Source organism: Vigna unguiculata, chromosome 8 (assembly GCF_004118075.2).
Source record: "Vigna unguiculata cultivar IT97K-499-35 chromosome 8, ASM411807v1, whole genome shotgun sequence".
Lineage (NCBI taxonomy): Eukaryota > Viridiplantae > Streptophyta > Magnoliopsida > Fabales > Fabaceae > Vigna > Vigna unguiculata.
Window position 1 is genome coordinate 23,617,941 of NC_040286.1, and position 20,791 is coordinate 23,638,731.

General features: G+C 31.6%; 2 protein-coding genes across 2 annotated transcripts in view; one reads left to right on the forward strand and one right to left on the reverse strand.

Annotated features, from left to right (window-relative positions):
* Positions 1-349: 349 nt before the first annotated feature.
* LOC114193469 (FCS-Like Zinc finger 6-like) lies at positions 350-1,273 on the reverse strand. Its single transcript, XM_028083289.1, has 2 exons — positions 899-1,273; positions 350-773 (listed from the first exon to the last, which is right to left on the reverse strand). The coding sequence occupies exons 1-2, from the start codon at positions 1,144-1,146 to the stop codon at positions 605-607; spliced, it is 417 nt and encodes a 138-aa protein (XP_027939090.1). The 5' UTR covers positions 1,147-1,273; the 3' UTR covers positions 350-604.
* A 6,208-nt stretch (positions 1,274-7,481) lies between these two features.
* The window catches only part of LOC114195011 (GDSL esterase/lipase At2g03980-like), a 29,774-nt gene continuing 16,464 nt past the window's right edge, over positions 7,482-20,791 (forward strand). Inside the window, exon 1 of the mRNA XM_028085413.1 lies at positions 7,482-7,833. Coding sequence (XP_027941214.1) covers positions 7,482-7,833 — 352 coding nt within the window. The remainder of the gene's footprint in view (positions 7,834-20,791) is intronic.

Sequence of the window (20,791 nt, forward strand, 5' to 3'; positions counted from 1 at the left end):
TTTTGTTCCTTTTGATCAGGTCTTTGGAATTGCCTCAAACACCCGTTTTAATGAGATAACACGCATAGATTGATTTGACGGATTCATTATTCACAGAAAAAAGAAAAAAAATTCAGGATCTGTGTTATGCAATACTTGCATATAACCAGAAATTTATTCCTTTGAGGAATCACCATTCACAAATTTCTCACAAACACGCATGGTTCTTCGAAACAAGGAACCAAGTGAAATAAGGATATGAAATTGGTGGTGGTGAAAAGTATGAACTAATATTCAAACATCTGCAAGTGTTCATAATTAGAGTTTGGAACTGCAGAAAAAGAAAACTAAAGAGTAAAAGCAGCAACAGTGGAGTAGGATTTTGAAACTTTGTTTTCAATTTCAATAATTATATATCTATGGATTCAAAATCCAAAGGGGATTGATTGATCACTACAAGGCACTTCCAAGTTCCAAAAATAACACTTCTCCGGTTTGCGCATGTAAGCAAGGAAAGCCACCCGTTCCCATTATCCAAAAAGTCTCCACGCTAAAAAAGAGAATAAAGAGAAAGAGAGGGAGCTATAAAAACACGTTTTTGACATGTTGGGTTTGGATTTCACATCTACAACGCCACCACGGTGGTTTCGCCCTTGGTGGTGGCGGCGATTTGAGAACCAGACGGTGGAGGAGGCACGACTTGCTTCTTCGACGCCGTCACAAACTTCTCTTTCCTCTCGTCCTGGTTCATCTGATGCTGACGACACTCCAGGCTGCAGAAAGCACTGTCACCCCTACAAATAAAAAAAAAAAAATCGAATTATGCATATAAAAATAATCAGAAGAAATTCAGAATTGAGAAATAAATAAATAAACTATGGAGTTGACGGCAACAGTTGGGAATGCAACAGAGTTAAACCTGTACATATAGATGTCTCGACCCGGTGCGAGACGGCCTTTGCAGAGGGCACACGCGCGCAGGAAGTGAGGTGTGTCTACGAAATCAGAAGAATGTCTTCTTAGAATTTTGGGTGTTAAGGCGCCGCCACCAGCACCTGATCTCCGTTGGTCGGTTGCATCGGAGGCGGCGGCGTTCAGATCCAACGTTATTTCGGACATGCTGGTGGTTCTCTTCATTGGAGGACGAGGTCTCTTACCCAGCAACATCTTGGGTAATTTCGTTGTGGTCTCTCTCTCTTTCTCTCTCTAAAGTTTTTGTTTGGTGTGAGCAGTGAAGAAGAAGAAGAAGAGAGAAAAGTGAGTGAAGGAGGGTGAAGGTGAAAACAGTGGTGCGTTTGGGGTAGATAAATAAATAAATAAAACAAGAGCCTGAAACCGAGGAGTGAAGCAACACCGTTGATTTTTACGTTGATGGTGCTCATTATTCATCAATCTTCGTTAACCAGAAACGAAATCTCACGTCAACACTCTCTTTTTTATTCAACTAAACTACCAAGGGCCGTTACTGTACGAGTTAATTTAAAGTTGAGCCCCAAAAAAAAAAAAAGCTGATTAGAAAATTAAAAATTACATTAAATTTAAAACTGAACCTACCAAAAATAAAATCAAATAAATGTCAATTTCTATTAGATTGACGATTTTACTTTGAAATTTTATTTATGAAATTAAACTTATAATTTAAAATTATGCCTTCATTAAATTATTATGTAACTGTATTTTTTTTTTATGAAAACACATTTAATGGACATTGTTTTTTATTTATTTAAGTAAATTTACCTGTTATGAATTGTGTAAATTTACGTTAAATGATATATATATATATATATATATATATATATATATATATATATATATATATATATATATATATATATATATATATATATATATATATATATATATATATATATATATATATATATATATATATATTAAATCATAGTTAAATGCTATATAGCTCTATAAACTCAATTATCCTTCTTATTTATTTACTTTACTCAATTTACTCTTCCATTCACTTATCTCTAAACTTATCATTTTTTTTTCTCATTTTGATAAAATTCAATGTTAGTAGTACCCTTATACCAAAGACAAAATTAGCAATCTTGTTCACATCCTTACCAATAAAATAATGGACTAAAAAGGAATGGAGCAAGAAAAGATAATTTTTGTTTTTTATATATTTTTTTCTTATGTGAAATAAGAAAAATGAACAATTAATATCAAATAGTTACCACCTAACAAGTCCCATCTAGTTTAAGTACCAATTATTACTAGTGTGACATTTAAATTATTTAAATTTTACTCTTAAAATATCACAATAGAATCGATGTAGTGATAACGAGTTTAAATTTCTACAAATATATATGAGTGATTCGATTATGTATACAAAAAGTTTTCACTTACAAAATTATAGTGTCTCTTTCATATAAGGAAAATATTTTAAAATATATACTAATTTAAAATTGATCTTTTTGCTACTCTTATCTTTCACTTTTACTTTAGATTCATAAAATCAAATTTTGAAAATAATTTATTAGCTTATTTTACTAATTCATTTTCTCTCCAATTACAACTAATTATTTATTCATTTTAGTTTTAAATATTTTTATTAATATAGATAAAATTCTTAAGTAGACATATTATTAAGAATCACTAATCATATCTTGTCATCAAAATTATAATATTTTATTTATGCAAGTATGAATACTTGTGTTTATTTTAAGTTTTATTATATTCTATTTTGTATATGTAAAATTAATGAGCTTGACTCTTATATCAAAGAAAAACTCAAACAACAATAAATTAAAATGAAATAAATACAAAAGTGAATAGTATGAACGAACACATTGAGTTGTCAAAATCGTACCTAATGTATCAATAGTATACCACTTTTATTATATTTCTTTTAATTATCAAATGAAATTCTGAAATGAGAGAGTTAATTTAATTAGTTAAAATCTATAAAAACAAATCTGTGAATAATTGAAATTACACATCAATTATACTATGAGAATTAAAAAAAAAAAAACTATTTTTTAGTTTTCCTTCGTAGTGTTAAATAAGGATTTGCATACTTTCGAGTCTAAAGACAGATGTCACTTTTCCTAAATATGATTGGCTAGCCGAAGGTCCACGTCACTACGCATAATACTGAAATAGAATCTCTAGATCTTTAAATCAATGAGTTTATTAAAGGATTGCATGACATAAAACCTATTTAATATTTAAGTTTTTCCCTTTTTAATTAACATAATAATTTAGTTATTAAATTAATTCTTAGGTAAAATTTAACGCCTTAACTTTGTACATATATATTTCAGCTTTTTTTAATATATTAATTGTGACAATTTTTTTTAATTTTTTCACTCTTACGGATAATGTTTATGATAAATAAAAAACTTGTCACTATATAATAGTCATAAAATTTTTCACTATATAAGATAATTTCAAAGATACTCTAAAGGAGGATGGATCATGGATAGCATTCTGGTTGCTAATGAGAATGTGAAAGAATGCATGCTTAAAAATAAGAGGTTGACAATAGTTAAGGTGAACTATAAAAAAACATATGATTTAGTAAGTTGGTATTTTCTTTATTATATGCTGTTCAGATTAGGGTTCTGTGATAGTTGAGTTGGATGGATAAAAGAATGTTTGACGTCCTCTGTGTCGATATTGATAAATAGGAGCCTTACCAAGGAGTTTGTTCCATCTAAGAGTCTTAGACAAGGAGACCCTATGGCACCTTTCTCATTCCATACAATAGTAGAGAGCTTAGCAGGGTGGGTTAGACAAGCAATCAAGAAAAACCTATATTGTGTTGAAATGGGTGCCAATGAAACTAAAATGGGGTTGTTACAGTTTTCACATGATACTCTTTTCATGTGTGATGCAAGTATCCAAAATGTATGGGTCATAAAAGGTATATTGAGAAGCTTTTAAATGATGTCAGGACTCAGGGTAAACTTTTTCAACCAAAGTATGGGGATAGGTTTGAATGCAACATTGATAAAAGATTTTGCCAACACCTTAAACTGTAATTATATGAAAATCTATTTATATACCTAGGAGTGACAATAGGGGAATCCAAAGAGAAAACAATTTTGGCATCCTATTGTTGATAAAGTTAGCAACAAATTATCTAGTTGGAAAGGCAAACTAATATCCTTGGCTGGTCAGACATGTCTCATAAAATCGGTAATATATGCATTGCCACTATACTATATATCTTTCTTTAAAGTGCCAAAAAGAGTGAGTAATGAACTCATAAAATACAAAGAAACTTTCTTTGGGGATGGGGATCAACAAATAGGAAAAATTGGTGGGTTAGGTCGGAAAACATATGGAAACCTATGGAACATGGGGTTCTAGGCATAAGAGATATAGGAAACTTCAACATAGCACTCCTAGCAAAATGGAAGTGGAGACCAAGAATGGAATATCATGGTTTATGGAAAGAGGTACTTGAATCAAAATATGAGTCATGGAGGAACCTTAATGATATTAACATTTCTAGGAATGTGTCAAAGTGGTGGAAAGACATCCATAAGGTGTGTGGTAACACTGAGCAAGGGACATGGTTTGAAAAGAGTATCGAATGGGTTATAGGAGAAGGGGAAAAAAGTAAAGTTTTAGGAAGACTTATGGGTATGGGAAGAATCTCTCAATAGTAGGTTTCCTAGGTTGTACTCCATATTAGAGTGTAAAGAAAGATTTATTGAGGAGGTGGGTCATTGGGAAGGGAACTTATGTATTTAGGACCTAACTTGGTGATGCTTATACTTGTTTGGGGGGCAACTATGGAGGAACAACTCTTTCAGTTAATAAATGTTCAAAGATTTAGTAAAGGATGTTTGGACACTTGGAATTGGAAGGAAGATGAGAAAGGTGTATTTTCGGTCAAGTCGCCCTATAATAAGTTGCAAGGAAACTTTGAAGAGAAAGAGGACAAAGTATTTAAAATGTTATGGAATACAAGGGTAACCCATAAGGCACAATTATTAGGATGGAGGATAACCTTGGATAAACTACCAACAAAAAATAAATTAATTGTGAGGGGGATCCAACTACACACAACTTGTGTGAGTTGGGTTTAGAATGTGAAGAGAGGGTGGAACACTTATTCTTCTCTTGTAGAGTATTTCAAAAGATGTGAAATATATGTGATAGTTGGCTGGGGTGAGCTCCATGCATCATATTAAAGCTATGGTGAATTTCAAACACTTTAATATCGTTAACCTTAACTCTAGGCAAAACACTATGTTGAGATGTACGTGGTTACCAATTGTTGGAGAAATTTGGAAACATAGGAATGGGGTAATCTTTAACCAAAGGAAAGTTTATCCTGAAGAAATATTTGACCTTGCTCAAGTGACAACCTGGGCTTGGATGAAACACAAAATTCCTTCGGTAAAGTTCTCATATAGTGATTGGTATCTCCCCCTTTATGAGTTTAAATTCTCTATGATATGGAACTTTTTGTGTATTCTAAGTTTGTCAGGTGAGCAAAGAACAATGTCTAAATTAATACCGGGACCAAGTGGGAAAAAGTGGAATCATGAACAAAATTCTTTATCCATGTACCACAAGAGTGTGCACAATATCTGTGCATAGAAAAAGGGTTTGCAAACACTACACGTATATTTGGGGTAAGCAAAATCACGCATTCATGCATCCTTAAAGATGTGGGGTCGGGAATTTGAATAGTATGGGTTGGAAACAGTCGGGTATTTGAGATTTAATGCCTCCTTATTTTGTATCATTTTTGGTTCTTGGATGGTTGTTTCTTTATTTTACATGTATAACCATTGCATCCTTATTTTCTAAGGTTTATATCTTTGCCTTTGTTTTGGTCATGTTTTCACGAGTTATAGAAGAGGGTTTGGCCTTTGGGGCTTTTACTTTCTAGTGGCTCTTCATTAAGGATATCTCCCTTATTTTAATGAGTTCTTTTGTTTTTTGTATGGCCATGATGCCAAACTTTTGTATCTTTGTGTACAGGTTCTGTATCTTTTGTAAATGGGTTAGAGCACTCCATAAATACTCTTTTATAATTTATTCATTCTTTGTTGATCAAAGAAAAAGTGATAAAATTTATATTTATCACTAAATTTTGTCACAAAATCGCATTTTTGTTGTAGTATATGATATCCTTATTTATATGACTTAATGTATCATTACAACCTCATCATGTTTTTAATGTAATTTTTATATCACATATCAACAACTTAGTATGATAAATGAAACATACATATATTCATCATAATATTGTTTTTTTCATAACGACTCATCACCATTAATCACACTATGATTACATATTCATTTAACATCTTCTTAATTTAAATAATATAATCAAAATAGAAACATATTACAATATACTTTTTTATCAATCTTGGCTCATTTGATATTCAAGAATTTCATTGAAAACATTTGATATTATAAAAGGAATTTGATCATTAAATTATCTATTATTTTTAGTTTGAGATTCATTGAGAAAATTTTCATCCATAAGATAAATATACAAATTTGTTTGGCGAAATTCAAATAACTATATAAATATGATAAAATTAATAATTTATTGTCATGATAAAATTCTTCATAATCACTCAACATGTACACAATTTCAAAACTTACCAATTATAACTTTTATGGTGCGTTTGGCTGAGACAATTTAAGAGATTAATTCCTTTATTTGAAGAATTTAAAATTCTTTCAGAGTGTGTTTGGATAGAGTATTTTAATGAAGCAATTCATTTTTTTGAAGAATTTAGATTTCTTTGTAATGAAATGCTTTGTTTGGATAGAGAAATTAAAAAGCATTTCAAATGCAAGCATTTTTTTGAAGGATTTCAATTAGTTAAATTAGTAGAAATTCAAATACCTTCAAAATAGGTGGAATTTGAAATTCTTCTCACTCAACCTCACATTCTAGACAATCTGGACGTGCCCGACGACCTGGACGGGCCTGACGACCTAGACGGGCCAGACAACCCGGACGAGCCCGACGACTAAACGGGCTCGATGACCCAAACGGGCCCGATGAACCAGACAAGTCTGTCGACCCAAACGGGCCCGACGATCCAGACAGGCCCGACGATCTAGACGGGTCCGATGACCCGGACGGGCCTGATGACCTAGACGAGGCAGATAACCCAGACGAGTCTGATGACCTGAACGGGCCCAACGACCCAAACGAGCTCGATGACCCAAACGAGTGCGATGACCCGGACGAGCCCTTCCAATTCATTGGGCCCGTACACCCAGACGGGCCCGAAGACCCGGACGATTCCGACGACTAGGATGGGCCCGAGGACCCGGATGAGCCCGATGACTCAGATGGGCCCAACGACTTGGACATGTCTGACGACCCGGACAGGCCCGATGACCCAGACGGTCTCGACGATCCAGACGGGCCTAACGACTCGTACGAGCTAGACTATCCAGACGGACCCGACGACCTAGACGGACCCGACAGTTTAAAAAGGGCCCGTACGAGTTATCGGGCCCGTTTGAGTCTCGGGCCTGTTTAGGTCGTTGGCATGTATGGGTCATCATACGTGTCTAAGTCGTTGGACCCATCCGACTCGTCGGACCGTACGGGTCCTCGGGCCCATCCTAGTGGTAGGACCCGTCCAAGTCTTCGGGCCCGTTTGGGTGTACGAGCCCGTTCGAATGTTCGGACCCGTCGGGGTATTCGGCCCCGTCTGAATTTTTGGGCTCGTTCAGCTTGTCGGGCCCGTCCAGGTCGTCGGCCCCGTTCGGATCATCGAACCCGTCTAGAGTACTGGGCCAATGACCTAGACGGGTTGGACCGGACCATATTGACGAACTTGACGGCACAATCGTGCAGTATGGGCCGCCAGGCCTCTAGATCATCGAGCCACCCAGCTTGTCTGTGCTTCCCAGTCGATCCAGCTCGGGTGGGTCGTCGGGTCTAACCAATTCGGTTGCATAGTTGGGTCTGCCCAACCCATCTGGGTTGTCGAGCATGTTTCCAAATTTATCATGAACTCAAAATATAATTAAGCGTAAAATAAATATTGTTAAAATTAAATTTTATCTCACAATAAATTCAAATTTTTTTCCAAACAAGAAATTGAAATGTAAGGTATTTTAATTTCTTTATCCAAACAAATTATTTAAAAAATGAATGGAATTTAATTACAAGCAATTCAAATACAAAGCATTTTAATTTCTAAGCATTGTTGCAATGCTCCATCCAAACACAAGGTCAAGGAAAATAACATGTTTGGATGAAGAAATTAAAAGCAAATTGAAATTGAAAATTTTTAGAAAAGGTATTTCAAATAACTAAAATTGTAGAATTTGAAATTCACTAAAAAAAAGGTCTAGGTACAAAAAGTCTAGTTGGGACAGGCGAAAGGTCGAGACGAGTTGGTTCGGGTCGAAGGTCAAGCTGAGTCAAGCCAGACTAAAGGTCGAGCCGGACCAGCCTAAGTCGGACTAAATGGTCGAGCTAGGCCAGGCAAGGCCGAAGGTCAAGCCAAGTCGGGCCAAAGGTTTAATAAGGATGTGTTTAAAGTTGCATAGGGTCAGCTTGGGTTAAAGGTCAAATCAGGCCGAAGATTGAGATGGATCGGGTTGAAGGTCAAGTCGGACCATGCCGAAGATCGAACCGCATCGGACCAGGACTAAGGTCAAGCCAGGTCAAATCGCGTTTAAGGTTTAGCCAGATCGGGCCGAAGGTCGAGTTAAGTCGCCCCTGGCTGAAAGTTGAGTTCGGTCTGGTCGGGCCAAGCCAGATTGAAGGTCGACTTTGAACCAAAAGTCAAGATGAGTTGTTGATGAATATCACCCCAAGAGGCCTTTAACATGGCTAGCAGCCAAGCCCATTATTTTTCATGTTTTTATTTATTTAATAGTAAATAATTGTTTGGGCCTTGAATCTTTGGGCCATTGGTTTTTTATGTCGCCTACACCCTAATTGGTCTCTTTTTGATATGCAGCCCACACCTTCATACAATCCATTTGTCACACCATCATCTTTAGGCCGGGAAGCCAACTACTTCTTCAACAAATGAAGCACGAAAGTTCACCTAATGGGCCTGAAACAACAGCCCAATTGCATCCAGAGCTAGCATCATAAAACGAGAAGCCAACATTCATTTCATCACCTCCTCAGGTGTTGCCAACCCTTTTTCCTTCTCAAGGCCTCTACTAGGGTTTCGTTACAATCGTCCAAACAACTAACCCTTAACGCTTAGGGTTCTTGTCACGTTTTCCCTTTCTCTTGTACACACTATTTTCTTCTTGCCGTTACGATCATGTTAGACGACCACCTTTGTTGTTCTTCTTCCGTTAACGTTTTTAGTTGCCTATCTTCTATAAGTAAAGGTTCAGCCACTAGTTGTACCCTTGCTTTTGAAGAATGATAGTGGATTTTTCCCTCTTTATCAATTAGCTCGCCTTCTAGTTGAGGAATTCGCCTCCTAGGATTTCCGAAAAAGTCAGAGTTCGTGAGTTCCCCATTGGAACTCGTTCGAGAGAGAATCGATCTCTCTCCCCAAGAGATATAAGTCTTCCGTTGCTAGTTTCTTCAATTTCCATCGAAGAATTGATGCTTGGAAGCTTCACGTGGATTTTCACCGTTTGAACGCGATTTTGACGAATATTCGTGAAGAGCCTGTCATCAATCGTACTAAATTGAAGGTCGAGCTAAGTTGGTTATACTTAAAGATAGAGTTGAGTTCATCGTAAAATAAAAGTTAAACTGTTTTATTCAAACAAGAAAATTAAAATTTAAAATATTTCAATTACTTCATCCAAACTAATTATTTAATAGATAAAAAGAATTCAATAGCAAATAATTCAATTATTAAGTTTTCCAATTTTTTGAAATTAATTGTTGGAATCCTTCGTACAAGATAAAAGTTTTAAACTTCAATTCAAACATGTATTTTACTCTGATATATATCACATAATATATGTATGTGGATTAACTCAAATCAAACACGACTATCCAACATCGAATAAATTAAAATATTATTTTTATTTAACTTTATGCACTTTCAAAAGTCTAATACTTTTAGAAAAGTTATGAACTCTTTAACTTTAATACTGATAATTCAAACATGTTCAACACAACCATAATAAATACATATCAAACACACAATGTCTCAAACTAGTTCAAACTAAAAGTTACTATTTTAAACCCAAATCAATTATATACGTAGGTATTTTCACTTTTTATACCATAATTTCACGAAATTCCCATACAAAGGATTTCAACAACATTACTACATCACATTCATTATTCTCATATCCTATCTAAACTAAATAAAATGAACATAAGTAATTAAATTCCTTGCTTATGAATTGCTTATTTTCCAAGTGTAAAAAATTCAATGGTAGGTGAGAAGTTCAAGTTACCCCTAAAAACTCCAATATTCTAAAAGATCATCTAAATCACCAAAAGTTCCTACTAAGAAATTAGTTCATTTGAGAAATATTAATTAAATATTTCCTTACAAAACAAAATGATTAAGTATATAAAAATATTCACTACAAAAAAAGGTTTCATTAACAACCAAAATTTTAGTAACTAAGAGTTGTTAATACTATAGTAACCAATTTACATACTAATTTACAAAAGAAAAAAAATATTAGTTATTACAATAGTCACTACTATGAATAAAAGATTATATTGGTCTCTAATTTGGTTTATAAAATTTAGCTACCAATGTAACTACCAACAAAAATTGATTACTAAATATCTACCAACATTTTTTGCTAACAAAGGAATTTTTTCTAAATTAGTCTCTACTTAATCAGTAACCAATTTAACGATCAATTATAGTTTTTTCTTCATAATAATCATTATTTTATTAACTAAAAAATTTCTATTTTATAAATTGATATTTAAATTGGTCACTATATAACTTTTGATCACTAAAATTAGTTGTTAACGAAGTACTTTCTTTTTAAAATCAATATTTTAAAAAGTTATCCTCATTTTTTTATTGTAAACCTAAACTTTCTAAAGAGGCTTTATGCTAGTCCGAAATCGTTAAATATCAAATAAAAAGTACAATGATTATTTTTAACTTTAAATGTTAATAGTCAATTATATATCATCATTCTCATTTCCCCCAAGTATTTGTTTCATTTTGTTACAAATAAATTAGTTTTGTCATCTAATCATACATTGTCACTCATGTTCTTAACATATATAGTTTATCTATAACTATATATAAAGAGAATTCCCTCCTTTGTGTCCAATTTTCATAATTTCAACTTTATCTATAATCTATAACAATATATAAAGGGAATTTCCCTTTTGTGTCCACTTCTCAAAATACCGATTTTACCCTTTAAATATAATAATTTATTAAATTTTTAAAAATTGACCGTTACTTTTACAAGCTTTTTATAAAATCATACGTCTCTGTTTCTTCTCTTCTTCTCTATTTATCAATGATTATTTTTTATCTGTTCTGATATATTTCACTTTATATTTTTTTTAACTTAATAACATTATAATATTATCACCTACTAATATAATATCACGTATATTTAAAAAATGCATAGACACAGGCGCGATAGCGCCTGTGTTACGCTAGTTATATATAAAGAGGATTCCTTCTTTTATGTCCACTTTTCATAATTTCAACTTTACTCTTTACAATGTAATTATTTGTTAAATTTTTAAAAATTAACGTTTACTTTTAATAGTTTTTATAAAATTATTTACTTATCTCCTTTTTTTTTCCTATTCATCAACAATTATTTTCTCATATTTTCTTCATACATTTCACTTCATTTTTTATAAATATAATTTTATTTTGTTTATTAACTTAATAACATTACAATATCATCAACTACTAATATAATGTCATTCATACTAAAAAACTGTGTATACGCAGCGGTGTTTACGCTAATTAACACATAATAAATATTTTATTCCAAAAACATGTTTAAAGACGTGGTTCAATTGTCACCAAGGTTCGTGCTCCATTTTGTAAAACGTGCTTCTGGCGCTAGGGTTTACTATTCTGACAAAAGGTGAGATTTGTGTGGATGATCTCTTCTAAAAAACCAGATTAATTTCCCCCTCAAATTCAAGATCCCATAACCTATTTTGCTTTCTATTTCTTGGTATATATCATTTTAATCAATTCACACAAATTCAGAAGTTGTGTTAAATATAAATTTCAAAAACCACGCTTTATTTACAATATTTATTAACTTATATTCACCTTATTAATTACCTTCTACTATTTTATCAACTTCAATGTATTAGTCACTAATGACGCAATACATCCACCATTATTATAAATAAGATAAAAGAAACACAAGAAAGTGTAACAAAATAAAAAATTAAAAGTGATGTAATCAGACATTAAAAACAGATTTTGAAAAAAAAAATAGTTAACACTTCATACAATTCTACAAAATGACATGGATGAAGAGGAAGAAACACTTTAAAAATGTAAGTTGTGAAAAGGAACAGAGATAATAAGACAGATATTACATCGACCTTATGTAGTGAAGACTATGATGTAATGCGCACAATGTTATTATAGTAAAAAGGAGGAAAATTGATGTAGAAAGCGAAAGGTAAAGGTAACCACAATGGTAGTGGGAAATTTACGCAATACTATGTAAGCTATTTAGTAATTTAGTAGAATCCATTTGGATAACGTAAGCTTATATTTGTTTGTTCCGTTAGAAGTTTAGCTGTGTAGTAGAGATGAAAAAAGTTGAATGTCAAAGGAAGACAATTATAAAGTTATTATCTTATAGTGTGTTTAGAAAGAGAATTTGAAAAGGGTAATTCCCCTTCTCAAAAAATTTTGAGTGCTTTGTGACAAAAGTATATTACATGGAAAATAAATTTTAAAAGAATTTAAAATTCTAGAATTCATCTTACTAATGGGATAACTTAAAATTAAAGAATTTTAAATTCTGTTTAAAAAGTAAAATTTAAAATTTTTGTTAGAGTGTTATGTATTTAACTAAAATCAATACATTATCGAGATCATCACTTTGGGTTGGTGTCAACTAATTTCTTTTTATTGATTTTAATAGGACTTATTTTGTGATTTCAGTTATTAGAAGTTTTTAAGTCTCATTTTTTATTCAATATTAATTAAAGTTTTTTTAATAATTTTAAGGAGACTACATTTTTGTTTCAGATGTGAATAGGCTTTTTTTTCATCAGAGACATTTGTTGTGGTAATTTTCTTTTTCTTTTTTTTTTTTGTCAATGTCTACATTGATTTTTATCATTTATCACCAGTTTTCTAGGATTTTTTTTTATTGTTAATTGGAAATTTTCAGGCAGCACTAGTTAACATTTTTATTACTATTGTCAATTGAGAAAATTTACTAATTGATATTAATACGAAAAAGTCACCAATAGATAGATAACTTTAATTAATTTCAGCCTAAATAATTGTTTTTGAACTGAAATCAATTTAAGTTAATGTTAAAATAGAATAAGTTTTCAAATATCACATGAAAATATCTTAAGAACTATGACTGAAAAATAAATATCAACTAATATGGACTACAAATATATTTAACTTTTTAATAATTATTTGATATTTAAATTACTAAATTTGAATTTTTTATCTAAATAAAATATTTAAAAAATAAATCAATATAAGTGATATCAATTCAAAAGTCAATGTATTTATATATCTTAGTTTGAGGTTCTCTGTTTAAATATAAGTAATTATTTTAAAACAGCAATAAAATGGTTAAAGATATATTTGTTCAAAATTATCTTTTATTATAAAAATTATTAAATTATCAAAGTCATTTTTGTGAAAAAAAAAATATAAAGTCCAATTTTAGTTGTTCATTCCTTCGTTATGACTTAGTCAAATTCAATTTGACTTAACAAAATTTTAACTTAGCATTAATATAAATCAAAATATTGAAAAATATATTTATGAAAGTTGTTAACAGAATTCAAAATATTCAAAAAAAACATTTATGAAGCTAAAAAAATATTTTTAAAATGTCATCTCATATTCAATAAACTACAATTATAACAAATCCTAATTTAATTAATCTTTAAAACGTAAAAAATCAATTAAAAGAATTAAGATTAGAAATGAAATGATGACATAAATAAACATGCAGTGATGAATAAGGTTAAGGTACTTAAATAAAATTTGATTAGTGTTGAATTTGCGTGATAAAAGTGATGAATGGTTGTTTGTTTATAAATAAAGTGATTGAATAATAGTGTGTGGTGATAAGAGAAAAATGAAAACGGAAGAGAGGCAACAAGGGTAGGAGTGTCCCACAATGCTGGGCTCGTGTGGTTGGGTTGTCTTGTTCGATTTCGATGGTACCCCGTCAGAAGTGGCACCAATAATTTCGGCTGGTCCACGCACCCCGTTTTCACTTTAAGCTTTTTAGGGTATACCACCACACCATCACATAATAATAATAATAATAATAATAATAATAAAGTATTCATTCCCTCACCACACCACTTTTTCTTCTTCTCTCCATCATCCAAATACCCTCTAATCCCTCTTAAATTTCCCACAAAAACACCATTCTATCGTCTTCTCTTCTTCTGCAGATTCGCCTTCTTTATCGTCAACTAACTCTCCATTATATATTCTCTTACCCCTTCTTTTTCAACACAATATTTCTCCAATGCATATCCCTCTCAACTTACCTTCTTCTATAATATCACTTCCTTTATACTTTACTCAATTCGGATCACTCACTCACTCACTCACTCCTGTCCTTCTTTTCCTTAGTAAAGACACATCCACTAACTCATCTACTTCAGTTTTTGTTATCTTTTCTTAGATTTTCTTTAATACTTTGTTTTCAATATCTGTATAACATTTTTTTCATTACTAGTAAAGGCATAAATGAACCTTAAATCGAAAATAAAAAATAAAGAAGTATTTTAATCTTAGTAAATAATCATCAGGTCAAAATAGTTCTGTCTCTTGAATGTGGGAGTAGCATTATTATTTATAGGTGAATTAGTTACAATTTTCATAAATATACATAATCATATTTCCTAATTAAAAAATCTAACTAAAAGATAATGGATATTAAATAATGATAGTATCCTCTAATCTCGTTTATATTTACCAAATATGGGAGAGATAACCTTTTATTAAGACTCTCCTATATTTTCCTCGAATATTTATCATATCTCATTGCTTTGGAATGTCCTTCGGCCCTCTGGAGACATTTTTTCATATCTTAGATTCGTCACTTGACCTCTTACAGTGATCTCGGCTTTGTGGCGACCTTCCTTATAACCTTCACTATAAAGTGGGCTTTAAGTATGACCTCAGCTTTATGGCGACCTTCCTCATAACCTTCACTATGAGGTAGCCTTTAAGTATGACCTCGGGTTTATGCAGACATCCTTCTACGATTGAACCTTCAATTGGATTCTTGGAATGACCTCGACTCTGTGGAGACATCTTTCTATGATTGAACCTTCAATTGGATTCTTGCAATGACCTCGACTTTATGAAGACATCCTTCTATGATTGAACCTTCACCTAGATTCTTGCAATGACCTCGAATTTGTAGAGACATGTTTTCTGACTTGAATTTCCGCCTGATTCTTTGGCCTATAGAATACCTCAATTTATTGGAGATCTTCTCCATTCGGGAGGGCACATAACTCTCTAACTTTTGAGGTTCTATCACTATATAATAGAAGTTAGAAAGTTGGCTTTTCAGTAACCGTCATTTGCAGTTTCCCATACTTCATCGTTACTTTTTATCTAACCTGAATAGGTCATCTGTTTAGTGAGCTCTCAGCATTATACACACTTTACCTGAATAGGTCGTTTGTTTGGTGAGCTATTGTTTGGTGAGCTCTTAGCATTACACAACTTCTAAAATTAATTACGTTAAGTAGATCGTCTAGTTGACAAGCTCTCAACATTAAGTAGCTAAAATCAATTGAACTGAATAGGCCGGCTGGATAACGAGCTCCCAACGTCAAACAACTACAATAAAGTAAATTGAGTAGGTCAGTTGGTTGACAAGCTCTCAACATTAACACTCAAATAATATCTGAATAACATTTAACATCAATTATACTGAGCAGGTCAGCAACAAGACGAGCTCTTAGTATCATACTACATTTAAAATCAATTATACTAAGAAGGTCGTCAAAAAGTCAGAAGTAGACACTAATAGAAGGCTAAGGTCGGTTGGGTGTTGGAAGAGAGACATACTCTAAAAACGTGGAAGACATTAACAATAATGTTGGCTTGGGTGGGACACTAAGTTGAGTGTAATTAAGCATCGGTCAAATTGACGCTAATATATATATATATATATATATATATATATATATATATATATATATATATATATATAACAAATAATGACATTTGTATCAGACTAATTAACACAAAGTAGATTATTGTTTTTCTGATATATTTAGGATAAGTGTTGACTTAATTGACACTATGTAATATTAACACAAAAAAAAAGATTAAAACATCGATCGACGCTTATTTTGTCTCATCTTTCTTGCTTTCCTCACTCTGCTTCTCTCTTAGACTTAGATCCTATCTCTTTCCATAGCTCCTTCTAGACCAAAACTCCAACTCGAAACTTAAAAAAAGAAAAAAAACTTCTACATGTTGACAAAAACAAATTATAAAATTCTTAGTAAATAATACTTAATTTTTCCTTTTGGGGCTTCCATTCCTCTTAGATTGCAAATAACATCTTGATAGAATCAACACATTTTATAAAGTTACACAACCAGAATTTGGGTATTACCAAAAGGAAGGAGCAAATAATGCCTCACAAAAACCAAAAACAACATAAATCATAACAAAAAAAAAAAAGTATCCTACGGAGAAGAGTCTTCACTTTGTTGTAACTTTTCCTCTATAAACCCTTTTTTCTTCAATTTAGTAAATTTTCTCATGCGAGACGTTTTGGACAGCCTAGGAATTGCGCAAGAACTTTCCCTCTGCCATGCTTTTTGCAAAACGCCACCGCTATTGCCTCCTAACTTTCCGACTTTCCCATTGGATTCTTCACCAACTACTTCTTCAACACCTCCACATCCTCACTCCAGTTCTTCTCCTCCACCATCGTTGAAACCTTCTCTATTCCATCTCTTCTCTATTGTGTTAACAAACGCTACCAAAACCATCTCTAAAATAGATCTTATTACCATTGAGGAAACTCTAACGCAATACCACTCAGGAAGCTCCGTCTTGCCAAAACACTTGAGGTGGGAAGTGCAAGCTTTCCCAAAATCGTTGATGGATCCAATATAAAAAAAGAAAAAGTAGTTTTCTCATAACTCAATATCTCTCTGGTAAGGTGAAAGATTTGAGATCCAAGTGACTAAGGGAAAAAGAAGAGAGTCTTAATTAAGTCAATAAAAGCTTCCTAATCACCTCCTCATATCATTATTTCAAAAAAATTTAAGACAAATGAATGTTAACAAAAAAGGGGGGAAATTTCGCGGCCAAAACTTTCTCAAAAACATTTCATTTGATATTTTAGTTTCTTACTAATATTCTTAAGGTATAATTACTCGTATAGTACCCAGTTTGGGGCTAGTGTGTCAAATAAGTATCCAGTTTTAAAAAAGTGTCAATTGTATCCCAACTTTTGAAAATTGCTTCAATTAGGTCCCTTTCAGACAGAGTTGACTAACGCCGTTAGTCAACGTGCCATGTGTCAATATGTGGTTTTTTTTATTTTTTTTTAAAAAATTTTAATTTTTTTTAATTTTTTAATTATTTTTTTAAATTAAAAATGCCACGTGTCAAGTCCTTGTGTGTGACACATGGCATTGTTAGTGCCACGTGGCATTAATGCCACGTGTCAGTGTCACTATCAGATGTTATTGTGTTGATTTTGATTTAGTCCCCATATATGTCTTTTTGTTTCAATTTAGTACCTAAGTATGTGTATCTGATTCAATTTTGTTTCAATTTTTTTTTAATAATTAAAATATTTTTGTAATCCAATTTTTATAATATTAAAAATAATTAAGTATAAATATTTTTACAAAATTAAGTACTAATATTTATAATATTTCTCTCAATTTCAAACCAAATTTATTATTTGTATAAATGTTATACTAATATTTTTTATTAAAAACGACTTTTTAACATATTACTTTATTAATTACTTTTTTATTAAGTACTCATGTTTTGTTAATTTTTATTTATTTTTCAAAATAGAACAATATTGTGTCTTACTAATTTTAAATCAAAATTTCTATTGGTATGAATGTTATACTAATTTTTTTTTATTAAAATTGACTTAATAAAATGACTTTTACCACTAAATTTTAATATAAATATCAAATACTTAATTTTTGTAAAACTTTTATACTTAATTACTTTTAATCTTATAAAAAAATATTTTAATTATTAAAAAATATTAGGTCAAAATTGAATCAAATACACATAAGTAGGTACTAAATTGAAACGAAAAAACATAAATGGGGACTAAATCGAAATCAACACAATGACATATGATAGTGATACTGACCCATGGCATTGCAATGCCACGTGGCACTGACAATGCCACGTGTCACACACAGGGACTTGACACTTGGCATTTTTATATTTTTTTAAAAAAAGTTAAAAAAAAATTAAAAAATTTAAAAAAAAATTAAAATTTAAAAAAAAATAAAAAAAACCACATATTGACACATGGCACGTTGACTTACGGCGTTAATCCACTCTGTTTGAAAGGACCTAACTGAAGCAATTTTCAAAAGTTGGGATACAATTGACACTTTTTTAAAACCGGGTACCTATTTGACACACTAGCCCCAAACTGGGTACTATACGAGTAATTAAACCTATTCTTAAATTTCGGTTAAGGCAACACTACCTTCCTAGTGTTAATAAAAAATAATTAATTTATATAGGTTAGGCCAACGTTAATAATAACGTTTTTTATTCTTTTTAATATATCTTATTTAGTGTTGGTTAAACTGACATTACCATTGATATTTTTAAAATTTTATCTCTCTTAATTAGTGTTAGATAGACAAACACTCACACTATTTTTTGAAAACTAAATCTTGCAATGTTAGAAAACATAACTCTGATTGATTTTTGTCTATTTATATTGTTCTGTTAGTAAAAATAATTAATTAATATTTCCTAGTACCTAGATTCCAAGTTATATTTGTTAGTTTTGAAATGGTGATTTAAGCCAAGAAGGGGGGGGGGGGTTGAATTGACTTTATAAAACTTTTTTGAACGCTTAAACCTTTTTTCAATTGAATCAAATAGACTGAAAAGTTAGGATGTAAAAGCAGTAGACCAGTACACTTTCAATCGATTAAAAAATAAAATAACAGACTAATTTGTTCTTAAGCTATGAAATAGTCGATTAAAAAGACAAATAAGTCGACTAAAATACTAGAGATTTATGCAGGATGTAGAATTTGCAAATTCAAATCAAACAACAATCTTTTACATACAAGACTTGTTCCGATCAATATTTTTAACAAGTATAAAACCTCGGATTACACAAGAACGCATTAAATCACACAAAAAAATGAATTGCTTGATTTTCTTGAGTTTTTAAAGAGATTCAAAGTGAGTGAGATGAGGGAGAGAGAATTGCACAATTGTTTTTATACTGGTTCACTCAATCACAAAGCTACATCTAGTTTACCAGGACAACCTGAGCCTGATTTCCACTATATTCAAAAGTTTTACAAATCACACACCAAGATTACACTTTTGAACAAAGAAACTCATAAGATTTTTGACTCACACAAAAATCTAGATACACACCCTTCAAGAATCACAGTTACAGACCTGGAATCACATCAGGCAAACCAACTAGGGGCACAAGAACATTCAAACCTGATGGTGGCTGTCCCTAGCCAACCATACATGTGTTCTTCAAGCTACCCACAAGCTAAAATGCCTCCAAGATCAACCAAGATCTTCAAATCACGAGTTGCAACTGTGTTTTGCAGAGAGAGAGAGTGTTCCAGAGAAGAATGACAAAGTTTCGTGCTCAAAAACTCAGATTCACAACTCTGTTCTTGAAAACACAACATATATAGTCTGGTTTAAGTGAAATCAGTTGATTGAATTTTCCGTACAATCAATTGATTTCACTTGACTTAAGTGAAATCAGTCGATTGAAAAATAATTCAACTGACTGAATGCATTCTTACCAGAAACTATATACTACAAGCATTTTAACCTGTTAAAACTCATTTTAATAGATTAAAAGAGACACACTAAGGCACACGAGACATCTAACCTATGTCATATAGCCTACCAACATGATATAACAACAAAACATTACATTTAACATATTATTTTCATATTTAACACATCAAAACTTAATCTTCAAGTGAATCTTTATTAATCTTCATCAAACATATATAATTTTCATGCACATGGCTTTATCAATTCTTTGTTTTAAGCTTGTTTGTGCCAACAATATTATTAATATTTCGTCCTTGAGTATTCAAGGAGAGAGATAGACAATGTGTGATAGATAATTTTCATTCCTAGCATTTTATATTTTATATATAAAAACAACATAATTTGTAATTATGATAAACATTAAACGTAGAAATTGAATTACTAACATAGTATATATCGCAACTAAAAACGAATCCTACAAAGCATGATTATAAAAGATCGGACAATCAAGAAGAAAATAGATAATTTGAGGAAAAATTTCTCCTTTCCTACCTCCCTTGATAGTCTTGAGGGAGTTTGTCATGTGTTATTTGCTCACACTAATGTTTTCAACTTTCTCTTTTCTCTTTAAAAAACCTATTTTCGAAATTAAATTTAAAACCTATCTATATAATTAAATTTTCAAACAGGAGACTCATTTTCATGTGAATGTGTTAAGT

Excerpts from the sequence above, each read along its gene's own strand:
- LOC114193469 (XM_028083289.1), bottom strand. The coding sequence starts at position 1,146 with ATGTTGCTGGGTAAGAGACCTCGTCCTCCAATGAAGAGAACCACCAGC. Across the intron at positions 774-898 it reads CGAGACATCTATATGTACAG|GGGTGACAGTGCTTTCTGCA; the intron begins GTTTAACTCTGT and ends TTTTATTTGTAG.